Source organism: Micropterus dolomieu, linkage group LG10 (genome assembly GCF_021292245.1).
Source record: "Micropterus dolomieu isolate WLL.071019.BEF.003 ecotype Adirondacks linkage group LG10, ASM2129224v1, whole genome shotgun sequence".
Classification (NCBI taxonomy): Eukaryota; Metazoa; Chordata; class Actinopteri; order Centrarchiformes; family Centrarchidae; genus Micropterus; species Micropterus dolomieu.
Genome location: NC_060159.1, coordinates 14,318,616 through 14,341,699, shown reverse-complemented (window position 1 = coordinate 14,341,699; position 23,084 = coordinate 14,318,616). Strand labels below are relative to the sequence as shown.

General features: G+C 39.8%; 1 protein-coding gene and 1 non-coding gene across 3 annotated transcripts; one reads left to right on the top strand and one right to left on the bottom strand.

Annotated features, from left to right (window-relative positions):
• Positions 1 to 3,418: 3,418 nt before the first annotated feature.
• Positions 3,419 to 3,490, bottom strand: trnae-cuc. Its single transcript has one exon. It is a non-coding gene; the product is annotated as a tRNA-Glu (tRNA).
• A 488-nt stretch (positions 3,491 to 3,978) lies between these two features.
• Positions 3,979 to 21,949, top strand: LOC123977851 (nuclear receptor coactivator 7). Of its 2 annotated transcripts, XM_046060847.1 has the most exons (17): positions 3,979 to 4,190; positions 4,706 to 4,895; positions 8,717 to 8,874; positions 11,557 to 11,627; positions 11,734 to 11,841; positions 11,928 to 12,029; positions 12,770 to 12,895; positions 13,091 to 13,275; positions 13,754 to 13,908; positions 14,581 to 15,165; positions 15,251 to 15,422; positions 15,642 to 15,789; positions 17,374 to 17,499; positions 17,594 to 17,746; positions 18,720 to 18,815; positions 18,909 to 18,982; positions 20,160 to 21,949. In XM_046060847.1, exons 2-17 carry the CDS (start codon positions 4,858 to 4,860, stop codon positions 20,293 to 20,295), a joined length of 2,433 nt encoding a protein of 810 aa, XP_045916803.1. In that variant the 5' UTR covers positions 3,979 to 4,190; positions 4,706 to 4,857; the 3' UTR covers positions 20,296 to 21,949. The 2 variants fall into 2 exon arrangements, with proteins under 2 accessions (XP_045916803.1, XP_045916804.1); XM_046060848.1 differs by lacking the exons at positions 3,979 to 4,190; positions 4,706 to 4,895 and adding an exon at positions 6,012 to 6,227.
• The last annotated feature ends 1,135 nt before the right edge of the window (positions 21,950 to 23,084 follow it).

The window sequence follows — 23,084 nt, the reverse complement described above, 5'->3', positions numbered from 1 at the left end:
TTAGCTAGCGGTCCCCCCCAGTCTTTATGATAAGCTAAGCTAAATCACTGCTGACAGTTGCTTCATATTTACCATATTTACAGACTTGAAAGTGGTATCGTTAAGGGAATAAGTGTTTTTTTTTTTATCAAACTATTCTCTTAAAATAGGGAATATTTTAGCTAATGAAGACTTTAATAGCCTAATGTCTAAATTGGTTGCTATGAAACATCTGTCAGTCTAATCTTATTAGCATCACATTTTGGTGTATGTTGTGTGTTTTTGAGAAATAGAATTTACATTAAACAGTATTTAATTCATTCAAAGTGTCATGCCAGATGAGTCAACCCCATCCTATTACTCCTTACTCCTATTACTACTTATACTATACCCTAAATTATATCAAATATATTACAAGCTAATGTTAGCTTTGTCAGTTGAATAGCTGTGTATTTAGACCTGGAAGTGAGTGTAAATACATAGTTGCCAAACCCTTAAGCTCATGACACACGGAGCAATGGTGGTGGGCAATGTTGCTGTCAATGGTAATGACTAAAGATTACTACCGTAATCCCCTTCCACCATCACTCCGCCACCATCCCCACACCACCGCTATCTGTTTAAAACATAGTTGGACTTGCCACCAGCAATATTGCCCAGCAACATTGCTCAAAAAGTTGCCCCGTGTATCATCAGCTTTAATCTCTACATTTACACAATTAATTGACTAGTTTGTGAACGAATCAATCAATGAAACAAGAAAAGGTTGACATTAGAAACACGCAAAAGCTGTTAAATCTGTCACAGATGTTGGCTGAGGTTTGTAAGTGGGACTCTGATTAGTAACAACTTGCTCTCAAAGATTTCTTGTCTTTCTAATTGCATTTTAATTCTTACATATTCCCATAAACACAAAGATAAAAACACTGTCCGATGGAAGATTTTCTACAATATAGCTGCGTTTTTTTCACAGGTTTAGTTCATTATAATGAATTACGACTCCCATATTTCCTATCAATTGTCATTTGTGTGACATATCCTTTTTCGGTGTTTAGATTTTGCAGGTTCTTGCTGCCATAGTGTACTTGAAGTTATCAGGGGCTGTAGTCTAAGCTTAGAAGTGTATGACGTCTGACCAAAATGATTTAAAATCTCTCCAAGGCCTGTGCTGGGTCAGACCTATGTGGCTACAACAGTTTAAAGAGATATAAGCAAGATATTGTTCTTTTTATTATTATTATTGCACTGACTTAGAAAAACAGGGCACTGAGTAAAATGACAAAGGTTTCAGTTGCTGCTATTGTGAAATGTGATAATGTGATGTGATAATCAAAAGCAAGTGAAGATGGTATGGCTTATATTTTTTTAAATATGTACTAAACACAGTATTATTAGTTTGCTCATACAAGAACACATATGCATTCTCAGTGGCACACATATAAACACGAATATACACTTTGTGCTGAAAAAATGAGCTTCATCTTTTGTTTGGACTTGTTTAGATTGTTTCCTCTTTCTCCTTTTCTGTTCATCCTCTGCAACATTCCTCTGTGTGTGTGTGTGTGTGTGTGTGTGTGTGTGTGTGTGTGTGTGTGTGTGTTAGACTGTGTAGCAGTAATATTAACAAAAAAAAGACACTGTAATGCTACCAAGCTGTTTGTGACCCCTGACGGGACAGTACCGTAAAAATACAGTATGCAGGTAGTCTCAGGCTGAAATGAGACCAGTATACTGTACAGATCTTATACGACATGGAGACTATAGGTTTGACGGATTTAGACTATTGTTATAGCCCTGTCTGAGAACCACATCTTGAAAACATTACTCAGTAAAGAGTCAAAAGTTTACTAGCTCATCCTCAGCCAAACTACTCTGTCTGCCTCAACACAATTCCCTTTTCTACCTTTGTGTTTTCAAAGGAAGGAAAAGCAGAAAATCAAGGATAACTTGCAAAATAAAACTTACAGAAAAATATTACAAATGAGAAAAAGGAACAAAAATCAAGAGAAAACATTTGAAAGAAGGTTGACGGCGACATTTGGATGGTTGTCCTATTAGTAACACGAAGGTTTTGATGGTGTTGAAGGGGGACGATGATACCCAGAGGCCCGGGGTCCCTGCCAACACAAACCCTGCTCCCAACCAAACAGTCCCCACAATCCTTTGCTCCAAGCAGGGTAGGGAGAGGAGGGGGTGGAGAGGGGTTGATGAGAGTCTGAACAGGATGGAGGAGGGACACAACGGCGCCATGGCGATCCCTAAGACAACTTATCTCCTCTCTCACAATGATAGCACCTGTCAAAATAGCTGCTGAGATACAAAGCCAGCCAGGAACTGGTTAACTCCTGCCTTGTCCAATCAGAGGGCCTGCAGCCGGGGTCTCTGTCTTTTCCCACCTTAGAGGGCTCTCTGGAACCCAAGTTCCACAAGCGCACATTATCTCATGCCTCATTGCTCTCTATCTCAAACAGGTTCAGGTCAGTAGGCCTAAGCTTTATTGAAAATGTCACTGCATTATATTTAAATATTAATTACATTCTAGTTATTAATGTTAGCAACATTTAGTGAATATGGGACTGGAAGTGGTACATGTAAGATGAAGAGATTATACTAAATTAATGTTAAAGAAATTTAATAGCTTCAGTCTGACATGATGCAGGGAAAATGACCTTTACTCATCTGTCTGACTGTTAGTCTTTTCTTTAACATGTAAAGACAAATAAAAAAGCTCATGTACGTAAAAGGGTGGTAGACGCTGCTTTAATGTCCAATATACTTTATGTAAGGACTGTACAGTATACACTCCCCCGCATTTTGCAGAACTCTGTTTATTGAACCATTTGTTGTGAATTGTCGCCACCTAGCGGTAAAGTTGATAAATAGCTCTGGAAGGCAAAGTCCAATGCGTTTCACATTTGGGTAGGTCACGTGATAATTCTGAAGGGTCTCGATAAACTACGTGGTGATTAATCTGCTCATTAAACAATTTGTAGAATAGAATCAAGAAACCAACATTAAAGACAATATGTTTAACGTTACACCTGCAATGCTTTGGTGCAGATATCCCTTTCTAAACGAGGCACATTGTGAGTTGTTATTTTGCAAAAAAGAAAATACAATTTAAAACCCCCGCGACCCTGTACGCAGGATAAGCGGTTGACGATGGATGGATGGATGGAATCTAAAACTGGTGGTAACGCTATTTTACTAAATAAACGAAAGAGCGGGTATTACTCTTCTACTGAAATGGCTACTTACCTCCAGATATTTATTGCACTTTAATTCATATTTTCAGTAATAAAGCGGTGAGTGGCTCAGTAGTGGGTGCAGGACCGTCAAGGTCATGCTGCTGCGTTTTAACATTTAATTCCTCTCGTTCGTCAGGTTTATTCTGGTAAACTCTGACAGGATTAGAGTCGGGGCATGACAAGAAAATTAGTTCCCTGACCGGGAATCGAACCCGGGCCGCGGCGGTGAGAGCGCCGAATCCTAACCACTAGACCACCAGGGAAATTGTACCTATGGTTTAATCCAAACTGTTTTTCACTGTACATGATGATGTATATTTATGATAACATTGTTAATGGTCGGTCACCTACAGCGTGCTGTGTAATATCCCCCGACGATCTCCCCCCTAGCTAACCTTAGCTCATTTCAGCTAGCGTTAGCGTTACCAGGATATTAGCTAGCTAAAAGTGAGCTAGTGGTGAGCTGGTGTGTGTACGGTGCACATGACACCAGAGGGCGTAGTGAAGAGAGGCTTCATTTTGACTTTAACATTAGCTGTTTAAGGATGCACGCAAGGTATGTGTTCACTTTTATCTACCTGTTTTATGTTAAATGTAGCGTTATAGTGGTTTGTTGGCGCACACATATTTGGCGTCAGCGGTGGACCAGCTTAGACGAGGGTCAGCTTGTTTTTAAAGAACGGACTTAACCGGATGAAAAATCCTTACCATCACCGCCAGGTTGCTATTGTCCTGTAAACAAGGTGGCTAGCTAGCAGCACACTTGGCATCAGCTGTTAAGTCAACTTGAAGGCGACCTTGTTCACGGTGCCTGTATTTTGCTCAGAGCTGGCACACGAAGGCGCAAAGACGGTTCTGACATTAGATAACTAGATGTGTTTTTGTTTTGCTGCACCTTAAAAAGAGCCTGGTTCATAGAGACATCTCACTGAGAAGCGGCTACAAACTGGAGAATGTAGCTAGGTGGGGTAACGTTGCTTCAAATGTAGCCTTTCCTCTGTAGTTATAGCCTTTTTACCTGTGATATTGCATCTTCCGTCTACACGTGAATGAACTTAATTTGCCTTATTTCTGCTCTTTAAGCTGCGTTTCATGCGTGTAATCGATAGTTTCGTTTTCGCTTGGGGATGTTACAGCTAGCTGTTTGTGTAGCCATGATGGTCTGAATGTTTACATCAACCGGATTCCCAAACCGATGTTGTTAATAGACACACTGTTGTGATGAAGCTTAATTACATAATAAAACGCATGTTTACTGTGGCAACATTAAGTCGTTGCAAATGTGTCTGTCCTCCACGGCTGAGGGATGCATTTTCCATCCTGTTCCTGTTAGTCAGCTATTGTCCGCTGAGTGGCCCGACATGCTTATTAGAGGATGCTTTTGTCGCCGTGCACCTCGGCCGATGAGGCTTCATGTTGCAGAGTGAGGAGGCGCCCTGTGAGCCTGCTAACCTCCTCTTCGCTTATTTCCTCTGCAGGACAAGAGAGGGATGTGAGAGCACAGTGAGAGAGGTGGTCGTCCCAAAGTTGTGTTTGCTGGCTTGGACACACTGAGTGTATGTGTGTGTGTGTGAGGGTGGATGTTTGTATGGATGCCCTTCACTGCATGCAGATTTAGGACCCTGGCCTGATGGAAAAGAGAGACAGGAAGCCGGGATATTTTGCCAGGTAAGGGACTGTGTGTGTTTACATGTTAAATTGGTACACTGAATGATGATTATTTTGTTATCATGTTGGGATTTGTTACCCCAAGTCAGAAGGCTTTAGAATAGAGCTGCGACGATTGTGATAATTTGAATCGGTTCAGTAATTCTTTAAGAAAAAAAGTGATAATTCTCTGATTCCAGCTTCTTTAATGTGAATATTAAAGTGGTTTCTTTTCCCTCTGGGACAGTAAACTGAAAATATTCAGATTGTTGAGACAAAACAAGACATTTCAGGACGTCATCTTGGGCTTAGGGAAACACTGATTGACATTATTTCCCATTTTCTGACATTTGACAGACCAAACAACTAATGCATTGATCAACAAAATAATCAACAATGAAAATAATTGTTAGTTGCAGCCCTAGTGTGCAACATGTAACCATCTCTGTCCCAGATAAAGAAAAACTGCCAAAATATAACCTCAGGAAGAGCAACAGAGGAGGGATTCCTATCACGATGGACTGACATGCATTAGATGTCATATATATATATATATATATATATATATATATATATATATATATATATATATATGGTATTTACTTTTATTAATATTATGAGTCATGCTATTCAGTTTTGTCTTTATATTAATGTCACAGAGCACTTACAGTGTCTGGTTTCTCCCAAAATGATTTTTGCAGTATAGTAGGATGCCAGCTAAAATGACTCTCTAGTTACCAGACTTACCATTACCGTGACGGTCAATGGATGATGAGCATCGACCAGTCAGGCTAATGGGCGAGATTCCTTACCCAAACAGATATTATAATATGCATTATGGGCGGAAGTCTTCTGTGTTATTTACGTCCTTCAGCCCAGGTATCACATACTGGTATGTAAAGTCCAAAATGTAAACTCCTTAGTGCACTGCTCGTCAGGAGTAACATTGGGACTTTTTTCCATTGGGCTGCATGGTAGTTTGTACATTGATATTCTGCTGTCAAGGTGCATTAACTAAGTATTTATCCCCACTTTTTTTGAATCAAGGATCAGCCCTGTTAAGTCACCTGTTCCTGAGCTGCACCCAGCCAATACTGCCTTGTGTAATCAGAGTCATGCGTCAGAGGTCTTTTAAGAACTGACCCACTGGTATCATGTTGATTTTCAATTTGGATTTTGGCAGCAAAGTGAAACATGATAACGGGAAATGTGTGAAAAGAGGCTGGTCACAGCTACGGTGCATAGACTGACGAGCAATCAGCAGGTTGTGAACGAAGATCAGACCTTTCTTTCTGACGTCTGCCCAGATGATTGGCTAATTAATGTCTGCTGGCAGAAAGCTGAGTGAATAATGTAAGTGGAGAAAAGTGAGTACTACTGTGTAATGTGGCTTGAATGTGTCTGAAAGGCCTTAACCCACCCTACAGAATATAGTTATTGAGATTGTGGACTTGTGATACATGTTGTGAGGTAATGCAGTGTAGCCTAAAGGGCTTTATGTCTCAGGTTACCCATTCAGAGTGACAGCAAACCTGCAATTTATCTTATGTTTTCATGATTTGATTGGCTTATGGTGAAAATATTACATTATGGAGTGGAATTATTTTGTAATGGCATCACATTTCAGTCGCTCTCTGATTATTAGGTAAGCGGCACAGTAAATCTTAATGGGATGCAGGCTTTGAGATGATTTAGAGGTGGAGTTTTCCTGCAAAGGCAAACCTTTGGGAGTGAGCAGCAAAACAACAGTGGAAAGATGAATATATCAGACTCATGCAGACCTCTACTACTGTGAAGACCAACAGCCATGTTGTGCATGTATGGACAGAGAGTGAACATGTCAGGAAGGGAAACGAGCCTTATCTCCCCACACAGCTACTGCTATAATATGTAGCTCTCCTGCTAGTTGCATCATATGCTGCCTCACTTCCTGACAAATAGAGCAAAGGCCACTGTGGCACTTAACAGTTCCAGTAACAAGTATTAACCCATTATTGACTTTTTGTTGTTTGTTTCATGTTTTATTGCACCCAGTACATGTAATTAGAACTTTTTGACACTGAACAACAGAAAAAATATTATAATGAAAAAGTGGAAAATACCTAAACTGATCTAAATCAAGTAGAAATGCAAAACATAAAAAAGCGCATTTGGTCCCTTAATGTGACATGTGACAATATGTCTATAGAAGTTGCAAAATAGATTATATTGCTTTCAGTTTACACTAAATAACTGGAAGGTTCAACTTACGGTTAGTCATTTTCCGGGGGGGGGGGGCATTTTAAAGAAGAAGGCCGCACCGCAACAAAGGTGGGGGTAAATTAAGATACAGCAAAGATATTTCCACAGTACCGAAAGGAAAAGCTGCTGGTGTCTGTTAGAGAACTGCAATTTAGGAAGAAGGGTTAAATATTAAGTAAATAGTAAGATGAAAAAAGGAGGAGAGAGGGTGATTTGAGATACTCTGTGAAATGCCCCTGAGTGAAACAGATGGTGCTGTTGAGAATGCGTCTGCAGATTCCTGAGTTCCCTACCAGATGTGCATCAGTTACAGTGGGAGAGCGACCTGAGGCTGAGGGAGAGGCCTGAACTCTGTCTGTCTGCAGCCTTATCGACCCACTCTTGCCTTTCCATTAAGGCACTTGAACACTTAAGATTGCTTCCCTTTTTGTTTTGTTTTTTATATTCTTCCTTTGCCTGCGGCTGTGCAGGGCAACACTACCACTCAAAGCATATGATGAATCAATTTGGTCTTACACTTTTTTTTTTTTTTACATACTAATTTCCACACAGGTTTCAGTTGAGCTCACAGAGCGTGCATTATCCTTAGTGCACCACTAACTCATGGTTCCACAGCAGTGCCCCCCCCTTTAATGAACCCCAATATGGTCTGGAGATCTTGTTACATCATTCCCGTACCTATCAATGATTAAACAGGGGGAAAGGACAGTCTGAGAGGAAAATACATCTGACACAGCAAAGTAAAGAGAGAAAAAAAGTTCAAGTAGAGCAGTGACTTTGAGCACAATAGCAGTACATGGACGAAAGGTCTGAATTCACTACTGAAGTTATAAATGGACCACACAAGGAGCTAGCTGATAATTGAAATACTTTTTATGTGAGATTTGATGCCAATGAAAGTTGAACAGATGAGATGGAAAATGTCTACTACTCCACAGCCAGAACTCAAACCAAGAACAATAACAGCCCCGGCCCTCATTAACATCTCTGTATGCCTTGTAAAACTTCCTTAGAGCAACTAAAGGTTCCTAAGCCAAGCACAGGCCTGACCGATCCAAACTCCATTCAGAAAACAAACATTTTAAACACTGTTGTCCTGCTGTCTAGCTGACAGACCTGACAAAGCAGATGTTTAACAAATCGGCAGTCAGGTTTTAGTCATTTTGACATCATTTTGATCAGTGTATTGCAATTTTGTGTTTTTATTCGCATTGTGCGTGTGTGAACACTTAGCAGTAGTCCAGCGAGGAAAGCGACGCGAGGATTAAATTTGCGTTTGGTCTGAATGCCACCATTCTGTTAAAAACTCAAGGTGACACAGCTGATGACGAGTTTCACACATAACTGATCATATTTTTTAATCACTGATTGTTGCATTGAATGGTAATTTCTAAACACACTGTAGTTTTTATGTTGTCAGTTCATGTATGTTGTATGTATTTTATCATGTTTTATGTATCTTACAGTAGTCTCTGTGTGTTCTATGTTTTATCTGGCTGTTGCATACATACTGCATATTGACATAAGTTATAACAAAAGGGATCAGATCTTTCTTTTACTTAATGAGTTGATGTGAATATGTCCGTCTGGCTTCCCATCAGGCTGAAGAGGCGGAGACAGCTCAAGCAGAGCCAGTCAGAAAAGAGTGTGAGTGAGCAGAGCCCGGCGATCATCTCCTGTCCAGACGTCCCAAATGACAGTGACCCCAACAAAAAGACAGACCTACAGAGAGTAACCGCAAAGCCACCCGCAGGCTCAGGTAAGACCTGCGTCAAAAACTCACAGGAGAGCTGCGGGATGTGTGAGAATAGTGATTTGAATAAATAGCACTTTTAAGATATTGGAACATACCAATATCTTAAAGATGATTTATACGACTCCACTGACATTTTGCATTTTCTGCACTGTAGTTGTGTAACATGGCTCTGCAAATGCATGGAGTGGCTCCACTACATCTTTGATACACCTCTAAATAGATGTAACTATGTAGTGGCTATAGGGCTGCACCTAACGATTATTTTTCTATTAATTTAACAGCTAGTTTATAGATTATTTTTGATTACAACGTGACAAAAACATGTCTCATTAATATTAAAATATTTTATTCAACAATTATCCTGGGAAAAAAGACACATAAAGCACATTAGAACAATGACATTTGTGGCATATTGTAAAATTCGTATAATTTCCTAGTCACTGCTGTGTTATGATATTAATAATAATAACACACTATTTGTCAGATGCCGGATCAGAAAAATACTGGACCTGTGCTGCACAATATATCGGCAGAGCGTCGTCATCGCAATGTGCTCTTTCTCAATAGTCACATCGCAGAACAGTGCAATGTCAAGCAAGCCAAACTAACCACCACCAGAGAAGTTTGTCTGATGTAACATCATTTACTCTGATTTAAGAGTTCTTGTAACTACTGAGTGACGGGCAGGCACTGCATGCACAGTGAACCAGCAATCTCAATATTATTCTTAATCAGTAGATCAATTCTTTTAGGATGCTTATTTTCATATAAAGCAACTGAAGTAATCTGGTGAAACTTCCTGTATTTTTTCATATCGCAATATATATCGCAGAAAAGGAAAATATTGTAATGTTAGTTTTTTCCAATATCGTGCAGCCCTAGTTTGAAATATTCTAGTCATAGTCTACGATTATGGCAGTTATAATTAACTTTGGTTTAATGGCTCCATTCAAAGTGGATTTACTACCTAATTAGAAAGAAGTCTTGTACCGGGCAGGGCAAAATCAAATATCCATACTACAACAGAACTATTCCGACTTTTGTAATCTCAACAAAATGGGTTTCCCCATTTTTAGACAAACAATAAGACAAGATATACCTTTTTAGTTATCCCCTATAGGGGAAATTCAGGTTGGCGTGTGTGTATATGTGTGTGTGTGTGTATGTGTGTGTGTGTATATATGTCAGTGTAGTGGTGTTAGTATCACTGTCCATGTTGATTTTATTCCCCTGTTCCGTTATTTAAAAGGCTGATCTGCAGCACAAGGATCCTTGTGTTGGTATCAACCTCAGCAGTTTTAAACAAGAAGTTGCATAAGCTTTTTCCTGTATCGTTTTTCAGTTGATGATGACACTTCAGGCGCTGTTTGTGAGTAGTAAGAGTTGGTGCAAGTGTTAATTTACTATAGAAATCCCATGATGCCCTTTAGTTTCTGCTTAAACATGATATGAAATTAAAATGACATTTAGTTAGGACACTAGCATCTCTTTATTACGATTTGGATTTGTTCAAGCATAGGAGAAAATGGCTGAAACAGGCCAATAATTATAGAGCTATTATTATTATTATTATTATTATTATTATTATTATTATTATTAGTATAATTATTATTATCTAATGAGGCTATTGAACTCGGTGTGTACATTGACAATGACTAAAAGAAATTCCTTGTGATGGACCAGTGTCAGTGTAAGCTAGTTGTCAGAACATATCTATGGCTTCATATTTTCCCAACAATAAACCTACAATCTAACAACAAAATATTACTCAACTCTACTGATGTGCAGTTTTAATTGTGTGTTTTCTGCATTTTGTCTTGAGCGCACGCTACGTCATGATGATTATGCATCGTGTTATCACGTGTTGCATAAATCATGACCAACTCCTCCATACTGACTGTGGAGTGGGTCAGCCAGCTGTGCAAACTCTGCAACATGTGTGTTAATAATACTACACCACTGTTACCTGCAGCCCATCCAATCAAATATGATGTTCTGCAGTAATAGACACACAAAAAAAACTCTTTAGGGTAATGTGCGCTTTTAGCTAAAAGAACATTGCCAGTAATGCTTCACAGCATTTTATCAGTCACAGCCAAGTATAAATTCAGTGAATTTACTTTACTTTCAGTGAAAGCTTGGTACAGTAAAGAGGAGCTGGAGTCTGTCTAACGCTTAGTCATGCCCTGTGTTTCTGTGGAAGAGGCAGCAGTGTAATTATGCAGTCAGGGAGTGGTACACTAATAGCTTCTGTTTTCTTGGCAAGAAGAAAGTGCTGACTGTGGACCTTGTCTGCTGCAAGGGTCAGATTGTTTGTGTGTGTTTATATTAACTGCTTCGGCATCTGTGGGAAAGTGTTTTAAGGCTGGATAATGATAGGGGACAAGCCCCGTACAGTATCAAAAGGCAATTAACCACAAGATGGTCATCTCTGTTGGGGTATTCCTTTGCATCGCCCTCAATGGAAGGAGTATTTTTCATAATCACTGTTTTGTTTTTTGTAGACACTTAAAATCACTGGATTATTAGAAATATCTGTTCTTTTAAATCTGTTAGCAACGTAGAAAGTATGAAATCATAAATTCATCTCTTACAAGAATAATTGTGTGTTTTTTTTCCCTTATGAGATTATTATAGTTTGCCATTGTCCTGCAAAATGCTTTTCTCATTTTTTTTTCTTTGTAGATGATGTCAGTAAAAGTAACAATCAGGCAAAGAGGGAGAAGAGGAGGCCACCAGGGACAGTGGAGGTCATTGTGAGTAAAAGTACAGTGAAAACACTTTTATGTAACATACTGACTTATTAGCTGTTTGCCTTTTTTTAGAAACTCATTTGACAGAGGTGTTCATCTTTTGGCACAGGTGGGACCTAATGATTCCCTCAACAGCATCGCACTCAAGTTCAACATCACCCCAAACAAGCTGGTCCAACTGAATAAGCTCTTTGCTCGCAGCGTCTATCCTGGTCAGGTGAGAGCCTCGGCAGTAACGTGAACCACCACATCAGTTCCCTCATTATCCCTCTGACCTTTGGCTGTCCACCATCATTATTACAGAAGCTGTTTGTCCCCGATGTGAGCCAGTTCGAAGAAAGTCTGAAATCTCCGGGTTCCTCTGGTCCCTCCTACTCAAATGGCATGTCAGAGTGTGCATCACATGTAAGTAGAAAAGGGTACATTATGTTGCTTGGAGTACATGGCATAATATAGTCATTTACAATAGCCATTTAGGGACAGATTTGTTGAAACAGTTGCTACAGGACAGGGAGTCCCCTCGTCCTTTTCTATCTGAATCTTGACCATGAAACTATCCACAAAAGGCAGAAATAACAAACCCACTTTTAGTCTCACTGTTTTATTTGGGATAATTTTTTGAATTATACTTTACTTCAGGATCTATTAAAAACTATTTGATTTTCACAAATTATCTTAGGAGGTGCACATTTGTTAATAATATAACAGGAATATATGCAGTCTTTTTGTGTATTTTCAAACTTTGTCCAAAATTGTCCGTCTAAATTGGCATTGTCTACGCTGAAGCTATTATGTTTAAGTACAACTATGGCTGTGATGCTACAAAATGTTATTGCAGTCTCTCGTAATTCAAATTCTACCACCCTCCATGATGGATTACAAATTTAATCTGTTGATGAGTGAGCAGTTTTTAAGTGCATGAACAAGGCAGGCTGAATATTTTGCAAAGTAAGGTAATTTAATCTACCAGCTTTTTGGCAGTCAAGAAAAAAAAATTACTTCAGGACAAATGTCTGGCTCTGGTGGCATAAAATCAAAGTCCAATGAGAACTGAAACCACATGATAATTATACTTTTCAAAACAAGCTATACTTAAGACGAACATAACATTCAGGCCTCTGATCTGTGATTTTAACTTCCTTCAGGATGGCATGTCAAACTGCATGTCGGCAAAGTCCATCCGGCGAGAGCTCTCCCCAAACTCGGAGGACGAGAGCCCGGCAACGGTTAAATTCATCAAGATGAGCTGCAAATACTTCACTGACGGCATGGTAAGAAGCCTAGATGTGTATAATAAAATGTCAATTAATTAATAACTAAAATATTGACCTAATTCAAACTGTATCCAGCGGGTACCACTCTTGTATTTTGATACGATATTATTGCAATTTTTAAAAATATTGCAATATCTTGCAATTTATTCCTCTCAGCGCTGTGTCTCTCTGTGTGTTGTTTTATTTCTGCAGGGAGTGGTGGGAGGCGTGCTGATTGTGACACCCAACAACATCATGTTTGACCCGCACAAGTCCGACCCCCTGGTGATTGAGCACGGCTGCGAGGAGTACGGCTTGATCTGCCCCATGGAGGAGGTCGTGTCTGTGGCGCTGTATGATGACGTGTCGCGCATGAAGCTCAAAGATGCTCTGCCGTCGTAAGGGCTCCTAACAGTCTCGCTTTCCTCATTTCCCTCTTTTGTAACCATTCTTCTTCCAGCCCTCAGCTTTGATTCCTCCTTTCTTGTTCCTCCTTCCAGTTTCTATTGTTCTTGTTCTTGTCAAGAACAAAATTGTTTGTGCAAAGCCCTTCGATTTCCAGCAATTTTCACATTTGCCTCTTTATCACATCCATTTAATTCTACTGGATCTTGTCTGGTTCTAAATTTAAAAACCTCTCAGATTGTTCTAGTTTTCAAATTTTTCATTAAAATTTTTTGATTTGTTCTTCATTAATCTTTAGATTTTTGATTAATTTGTTGTTTTACATCACATGTTATTAAGTGTTTTGTTTGTTTTCTATCATTCTGGTCATTTATAATTTCTGTTGGACCTTGTCTGTCTTTTGCTTTTTCCCCTTTTCATTTTCATCCTCGTTTGCGGTGCGGTATGTGTGATGCCCCCGTGACCCCACAGAGACCTACCCCAGGATTTGTGTCCTGTGTACAGGCCCGGTGAGTGGGAGCAACTGCCGTCAGAGCGGGATCTGAACCCCTTCAGCCGCTATGAAGCTCTTGAGCCGAAGCGACCAATCGTCTTGGACGACATCGAATCAACCCTCTCAGAAACTGGTAAAGTCATGTTCCAACCAGTGTTTTGTCATGTGTTGTATTGAACTATACTCTATTGACTCCAAAGTGACCCTCTTTTTAATCTAAGCAATGAATGAAATCACTGTAAAATGATGGTAATTCTGGGTTATGACTTTTTACTTGTATCTGTTTTACCATCCACAACCTGCAGAACCAACTATTCTTTGTGGGGTTTTTTTGTGTGTCTGCTTAATGTGAATGAAAGTTTGCTTGTGAGTTTTAAGATTCAGCTCTGACCAAATATGTAGTTTATTGTCGACTCTTTAGCATCCAAATTTGACTTTTGTCCAAGTTAAAACTGACAATAGAGTAAAAAATATATCTCAAACAGTTAGTTGATTAATCAACTGGTCTACCAACAGAAAATAAATCATCACAGTTTTGATAGTCAAATCATTGTTTACGTCTCTTTGTTAACAAAAGAGCACTAGTTCCAGCTTTGTGGAGGAGAATTTTCCTTTTTATGTCTTCTATGATAGTGAAGTAATAGTAGAGTTGAGTAACTGTTGGTCAGGTAATTGATGGGGGTATTTCAATATTATCTGTCAATTTACAGACCAAATAACCAAAAACAAATTTTCAGATTGGTCATGAAAATGTCTTGAGGTTAAACAAGAAACCATTTTATCTTCTTAATACCGGGGAGCACAGAGGGTGAGCAGACAGCAAAGTCTCCGTCAGACGAAGGATTCACAGAGTTGGAGCCAACTGTCAACGGGGCCACTGAAGAGGCGGAGGGGATGTCCGGCAAAACACAGAGCCTTGCCAGCAGGGACCAACAGAAACTAGGACCAAGCTGGGGACTCTTTCAGGACAAGTCGGTGCTTGGTCAAACTAAAGGGAAGCTGGAAGATGAGGAGGATGAGGGCGTAGCCCAGAACAGCTCCATCGAGGATGGAGAGTCGATACAATCCTCTTCAGAGACTGAAAAACAGGGTGACTTGCGCGATAAACCTAAAAGCCAAGAGGTAACTGAGACCAAAGACGTAAAACCTAAAGGGGCTGAAGAGCTGCTAAATGGTGCACATGATAAAATAAACAGCGCACCAGTGGACCAAAACAGGAAGTTGAGTCTGAAGGAGGCTTCGGAGGTTTGTGGGAACTCTAGTCCAAAGGGACAGAGCCCAGACAGACCAGAAGGTGGGGCTGAACTCAGTGAGGAGGAGAGACGGAAGAAAAACTATGAGGCAGAAGTGAAGTCATGGCTACTGGAGAGGATGCAGGCTCCAATAGAGGGTAGGAATCATAAACTAGATATTAAATTGGTAGATTAATCACAGTCATTGTGAGTGGATACTAACCAAACTCCCATTCTCTATAGACATGCTGTTCTCTTCAGAGGAGAAGAGTAAAAACCCACCTATGTTCCTGTGCTTCAAAGTGGGAAAGCCGATGAGGAAGTCATTTGCCTCTGGGATGACCTCTAGTCCCGCCCACTCATTTGGGGGGCGGGGTAAACAGCCAGAGTACTGGTTTGCTGTGCCGCAAGAAAGGTGAGATGATTGCTAGCTCTTATATTAATAAACATCCATACAGTAATAACTCAGACTCAAACATATACATTCGCTTTCAAAAGCCATGATGATTGTCCCGTTTGAATCGTAGAAAAATAACCAATGAATAAGTGTTTTGAAAAACAGAAAGCCACGAGGGATCTGGTCTTAAACTGCAATGTGTGTAACCTAGAAATGTGCCTTTTGTGTGTGTTCAAGGGTGGACCATCTTTATGCATTTTTCGTCCAGTGGTCTCCGGATGTGTACGGGAAGGAGGCTCGAGAGCAGGGCTTTGTTGTGGTGGAAAAAGATGAGCTGGACATGATAGACAACTTCTTCAGTGACCCTGCATCTTGCAGCTGGGAGGTGAGCTCAGTAGAAAAGCAGGTAGCCCATTTGCTTCCCACAGAATATCACAGAATAAACACAAGGGTTGGATATCGTTTGGATTTTTTACAATTCCGGTGCAAAATTGATACTTTTAAAACTGTTCTGGTGCCTAAACGGTGCATGAAATGATACTTGAAAAAAGAAGAGGGGAGGGTGAAGAGTGAGAGATGTCAACGTGTGTAGCTCTCTGCTGAGCCAGGTTAGTTTCTTTGGAGTAGACTGCGGCTCAAGGTAACCTGTGTTGTTGCAGCATTAATAAAGACCGGCTGTCGTCTCGTATCCTTTCATTTAGGGACGCAACAATTTGGTAACGTTGCTGTGGTAAATGTAGCGACGCTTCTTGCGTCCATTTCGGAGCACCACAGCGGAAATATTTCAGCCGACACTTTTAAGTGGTACCGAAATGAGATACTGAAATTGGCGTTGTAATTCAGTCCGGTAGGTACCGTAATATAGGAACCGGTTCCATATCGGTACTGGGTTACGGTACCCAACCCTGCTAAACACTATAGAGGTGGGGGTTGCTGACGTTTCTAATACAGTCATAAACACTGTTGTGTTTTGCACTTTGGTTTGAGACCTTTGACCTTATCACTCTTTTAATTCCACCTGCACAAACATCTTGGACTCTGAAGCTCCTTTGAGAATGAAACGCACCAAAGTACTTTCGGAGCCCTGGCTATGACTCCACCCGTGCACGCAGACATGTATGTCGCCAAGCTAAGAGAAGGTGGAAGAAAGATAAACTCAGAGTGTCACATGAAATCCTATAGCAGTATCTGTCTGACCATCAGAGTGCTGTAAAATATGCAAAATCTGATTTTATTTCTAACTTGGTCAACAACTGTCACAGGCCTCAGGTTCTTTTTAATACACCCTTACAAATCCCTGTAATTCTGCTCCTATCATACCTACATTGGACCTCTGTGACTCTTTTCTAAAATTCTTTGTTGAAAAGATTTTTGCCCTTCGATCTTCTGTAACCACATCCTCTGACCATGATCCCTCTGTTCCTCCTATGTGCCTTGCAGTCCTGGATCAGTTTGAGCCTACATCAATCTCTTCCCTATCTGAGGTTGTCCATCATTTGCGCCCCACGAATTTCCTGTCCTTCAGACAGCATTCCCTCTTGTCTGATTAGGGAAGTCTTTGACACCACTGGACCATGTATTTTGTTATTGATAAATACCTGTCTTTTCTCTGGTTATGTTCCGTCCACCTTTAAACACGCTGTTGTGCAGCCCCTGTTGAAAAAGGAAAATCTTGACCCCTCTGTACTTTCTAACTTCAGGCCCATCTCTAAACTGTCTTTCTTATCTAAAGTCCTGGAGAAAGTAGTTTTTACCCAGCTGCAAACATTTCTAATTAATCATAATGTTTATGAAAAGTTCCAGTCCGGTTTAAAACCCTGTCACATCACTGAAAATGCACTTTTTTTTTAATGACTTGATTTTAACTGTTGATTCAAAAGTCTGTGCCGTCCTAGTGTTCTGAGACCTCACTGCTGCCTTTGGTTATGGGTTTCTCTTCGACTTGCTTATGTGCTTGTTTTGCTCCAAGATCATCACCATTGACGAGGCTAAGCGTAGGCAGAGCTTCGGCAGCTGCGACGGAGACCTGGCTGTGGAAGCACTGCCCGTGCTCAGTGACACCAGTGACCTACTGCAAGACACACACATTGAGAAGGTACTTGCAGCTGGCTGCTGACCACATAAAGCTCACCACTTACTGTCAAGAAAATTATTAAACTTTAGATTTTTATCATTTGTTTGCCCTCCAGCTTGCCTGTCGCTTGCCAGCCCGTGTGCAGGGTTACCCCTGGAGACTGGCCTACAGCACTGTGAAACATGGGACCAGCCTGAAGACTCTGTACAGGAGCCTGGCAGACTTGGACCGTCCTGTTCTGCTGGTGGTGAAAGACATGGATAACCAGGTAGATACTGTACGCAGATGACTGTGGCGTCTCAGGCCGATAATACAGAAGGTGAAAAGCAGCTAAATGAAATGAAGTCTCTTGTTGTTTCTTTTTACTAATAAAAACTGAACGACTACACAAACACTTTCTGATTTGATTTTAATTTAGCAAAAACATACATTACACTACTGCGACTACATTTTTCCAAAACACTAATAATGTATGCATGTTTACCATTTCTACTAGATGGACTGTGGATAATGATATTAGTGAACTTTCTAGTGTTTAATGGCTATTTAGATACATTATTTAATAGTTGTCACCTGGACAGCTGTCATTCACCAAGCCTGACTAGACTAGATAAGGTGATTTGCACTGGACCCATATTTGCATCCCAGGTGCCGAGCCCATCACCGTGTTCTAAGAAATGCAAAGTAATACTTACCAATGTTCTGAAAACATCTCCTCTAAGTGAAACATATTTATTCCTGCATATATTGTTTTAGGATTTCCGTCAACAAATAGACAACTGTTCGGTAATAATCTGATATAATGGAAGAACTTGCCATCATACATAATGAAATATAGACAGGGGTTCTCGAAAAAATGTATAGTTGTGGTGTTTCTTATATTGTATATAATATTTCTTATATATCCTTCAGTGTCCCAATTCAGGAGCTGGATCCCTTTTTTATTAGCGATTATAATTTTTTGAAGGCTGTCATGGCAGCATTAGCCGTGAAAATCCTCATTGTTTTGAGAGTTTAACAGTTCATTCAGTTATGGTCCCGCATGTATGATTTTTAAATCAATTCTGACTTTGGCGACTCCTTGTGGTGGCATCAAAAAATGCACTGTAGTAAAAAAGTCTTGTGCCTACAATATAATTCCACATTCCCGATTGACATAAAAGTTCACACAGCGGTTTTAACTTCTAGTTGAAGCCTGTTTAGTCTGTTCATCCCAAAATTGAATCTGACTCTTGTCACAGATATTTGGGGCATTCTCGACTCATCCCTTCAGAGTGAGTGAACACTGCTACGGCACAGGAGAGACATTCCTCTACAGCTTCTGTCCTGAGATCAAGGTTTGTTTTTTTGTACTGACTTAGTTTAAGAACACAGCTTGGGTATTTCACTTGTAGCATAAATATCAGACATTGTTTGCTCTCTGTTTTCAGGTGTACCGCTGGACGGGGGAGAATTCTTACTTTGTGAAGGGCAATGTTGATTCTCTGCAGATGGGAGGAGGAGGGCAAGTAGATCCACCAGCTACACTGCTAGCTAACTACTAACTTGTTTAATGTGGTTTTTTTTTGTGACCAAGCACACATTTACAGGTGCAGATCAAAAATTTTTTATGTTTTAATGTTTGTTGTAATTTTGATGATCACAGCTTACAGCACATGGAAATCAAAAATCCATATCTTAAAATATTAGAATATTAAAGAATATATAATACAGAAATGTCGACCTTCTGAAAAGTTCTGAAAAAGGTTCATTTATGTACTCAGTACTTGTTCAGGGCTCCTTTTGCACGAATTACTGCATCAATGCAGCATAGCAGGGAGACAATCAGCCCTTGGCACTACTGAGGTGTTATGGAGAGCAAGGTTGCTTTGATAGCGGCCTTCAGCCAGTCTGTATTGTTGGTCTGGTGTCTCTCATTTTCCTCTTGACAATACACCATAGATTCTCTATGGAATTCTGGCCAACCAAGAACTGTAACACCATGGTGAGTTAAAAGTGGTTTTGGCACTGTGGGCAGGTACCAAGACCTGCTGGAAAAGGAAATCAGCATCTCCATAAAGCTTGTCAGCAGATGGAAGCATGAAGTGCTCTAAAATCTCCCTGTAGACAGTGTATTGACTGTGGACTTGATAAAACACAGTGAACCAACACCAGCAGATGACATGGCACCCCAAATTATCTCTGACTATGGAAACTTCACACTGAACTTCAAGCAATGTGGATTCTGTGCCTCTCTACTTGTCCTCCAAACTGTGGCACTTGGATTTCCAAATGAAAATTTACTTTCATCTGAAAAGAGGACTTTGGACTGAGAGATTAGGCTCAGGAACCTTTACAGGTGTTTTGAGTTAATTAGCTGATTAGAGCTCTCAGGACAACATTTATTTATTATACATTCTTTATTCTAATATTTTGATATATGGATTTTTGAATTCAATGAGCTGTAAACTATAATCATCAAGATTAAAACAACAAAAAGCCCTGAAATATTTCACTTTGTGTGTAATGAATCTAAGATATATATATAAGTTTTACTTTTTCAATTAAATTATGGAAAATTTAATCAAATGTTTTCAGATGCACCTGTATATCCACAGTCTAAGCAGTTGGGCAGCAAAGTGTTTGCCATCAAATGAATGTGCACCTGTTTTCTAACTTTTCTAATGCCTCCTCCTCTGCAGTGGTCAGCTGGGTCTGTGGCTGGACTCTCAGCTGTACCGGGGCACCACCACCAAATGTGCCACCTTCAACAACCAGCCACTCTCCGCCCAGCAGGACTTCAACATCCACAGCCTGGAGGTCTGGACCTTTGAGTAGCCTCACCTGCTCCAGCTCCGTCCACATCCGCTCTCTGCTCCAAACCCTCAAACACCTCCCAAGTCTATTACGCACCACTTGGAGGCAAACCTAGCTACCCCACAATGACACTAAATGTTCTGTGAGCGAAGTCAGAAAGCAACCTGTGCACTTGTTAAGTTGACTGAAAACAATACGCAAGGTCTTCTGTAGCCTGTTTTGAGGTGGGGTTTGGCTCGTCTAGTTCATCTCGTCCTTCCAAAGGCGGGAAGTGTGAGAAAATGTTATGGCTCTCAGTTCATTGGCTGCCTCAGACGCCCGACAACGCCTCCAGCTTTCCCAGCATGCAAGACTGCCTTACCACCATAAGCTTATGAAGAGAGAGAGAGAGAGAGAGAGAGAGAAGAGAAAGGCTGCTGATGTTAGTGTTGATGTTATAAACCCCAAAAAGAGCTTATTTTTAAGTGTGTATGAAAGAATAAGGTGTCCCATAATGCTGTAGGTGTATTTGTGCAGAGATAATGGTTAATGTAAATTAAATGTTTAAGAATGTACAGGATTATAAACTGAAGAGGTTTGAAATGATGGTGTATCCTTTTCTTTTATTAAATGACGCAATGAATTCCAAATGTGAAGGAAGTGAAAATTGCCAGGGAGATTTTTGGACCCTGCGACATTAAATTAATTGTTTACAATGGAAGTATTGCAGTTCCTCTGAAGGCCGTCTCGTTCTCTTATTTTTTGAGTTTTAGCTGAACTGAATTAGGATGTTTCATTTCCTCATAACTACATATAATGTTTTAATCCCCTGTACTATCCAAAACAAGTGGTAAAGCCAGTACACATTTGCAATGACCAAATATGTTCTATTTTTATTTCATATTTGTTGTGTGCTCATATTTTATAAAATATTTTAGATTTTTTTTATTTTTACATTCTGTTTTTACAAAGATTTTTTTAAATAGTTAAAGTAATACTTTTATAGAAATGTTGTGTTAAATATTTCTGTTTCTGATTGGACCCCTCAAGCACCTGAAATGACTGTTCTCAGTATTGAATTCATATCGCATGACGACTGATTTTATCGCTTTAATTTTGATTTGTGGTTGTTGTTCAGAGAGCCAGTGGGAGTTTTAACATGTCACATTGCACTACAGGACCGATCGACAGTCACCGCTGTGTCGTGGCCCTTTCTTCAATGTAAAAATATTACTGAATGTTGTTTGATCACCACTGCAGGAGGAACTCTTCCTGTCTGACCGCAGGCCAGCCTCCGTCTGCTTTACTTCAAAATGGGTGGGAAAGGGATTTTCTGTTTTTGCACTGCTATGCCACTAATTAACAAAAAAAAATCAGATCTAACGTGGAAAAAGAAATGTTCATTTATATCCTGTGTATGTGACACAGACTTGTAGTGCATGAATATGCAATACCGCAAATGTCTGACACCACTGTCATGAATCCTGCCATACTATTCACCCATGTCAGTTATCGCTTCACGTGAAAATGAGCTTTGTTGTCTTCAGCTGTTAAGTGTTGTAACTGTGAATGCTCCCAGAGTATTATTTCTTGTGAATCCAAAAACTGCTGTGGTCTGTGATATCACTAAGGATCTATTTATTGTGTTGTTATGGCAACCACATTTAAACCTAAATAAATATTAAATACATGATAATAGGGTCGTCTTTTATTTCTAATGTTGTTGCCCTTCAGTGGGATCTATTGTACAGATTATGTTAATCTAGCTACTTTTTATTGAACATTACCTGTGGCCTAACTGGATTTTCTTGTTATTGTAGCGCTGGTGAAAGAAGACTAATTTACGGTAATGAAGTTACAGTATGACACCCGGATGTAACATGGGGAAGTGGCCGTCCTCTCGAAGATCATTAATTAAGAAGAGGAATCACTACGAAGAAATAAGGCTGACTAGTTTTCACTCGACCTCCGTTTTCAGACACTTCAGTGACATTCCCAGAAATAAAGCAGGCTATTAACGAGAAGATCGCGCAGTGTTCTGTTTTTTTGATTAGAGTTTATTTCTTTATGCGATTATTTTTTGAGTTTATGAGCAAGTTAAAGGACTCTATAACATCATGCTGTAACCACAACTGCAGATTGTTTTTCTCACCCATTCCCACATACAATACCATAAATAAATTAAAGATAGGCCGAGACCTTTTTAATTTTTTTGTTCCATTTGTATGAAATGCGTCTTGCATAACAAGGCAACATCTTGACCAACACATAACAAAAACATTCAATCCAACAGATAAACAATCACAAATGTTTATATTATAATAAATTATGCTTAAAAATCAACTACATTGCAATCAAGTGTTTAGGATGTTGTATTTTTTGGTGTAATAGAAGTAGAGTGGAAACAGAACAATCATCAGACCATCGACTTTGTACACTGTTTTAATTTGTACAATACAATCAAGCTTGATATAGGCCTAACTGATTCAATGTCAGTTATGGATGAGATAGCCTAACGTTTAATATTCTTAGACGTTAATTGTATGTCCATATTGAACTGTTACCCTCATTCCAATCAGACATTGTATGTCTTTATATAATCTAAACATGTGTCATTTATGTCTTTATAGCTAGAGTTTTAAGGACTAAAGTCACTCAAATAACAAACAAAAAACCACACATCCACAACAAGGACTGCGTGAAGCAGGAGGGAAAATACAGTTGCAAATTTACAATTTGCAAAAGTCCCCTACGGGTCAGTAAACCTATATCCGGACTGCTTGCTGTGGCAGTTAATGACCAAATGGGTTAATTCTTTCCTTTGAAATGTC

Coding starts and splice junctions, on each gene's coding strand:
- LOC123977851 (XM_046060847.1), top strand. CDS start 4,858: ATGGAAAAGAGAGACAGGAAGCCGGGATATTTTGCCAG. Junction 4,896..8,716: donor AAGCCGGGATATTTTGCCAG/GTAAGGGACTGT, acceptor GCTTCCCATCAG/GCTGAAGAGGCGGAGACAGC. Junction 13,276..13,753: donor CTCAAAGATGCTCTGCCGTC/GTAAGGGCTCCT, acceptor GTGACCCCACAG/AGACCTACCCCAGGATTTGT.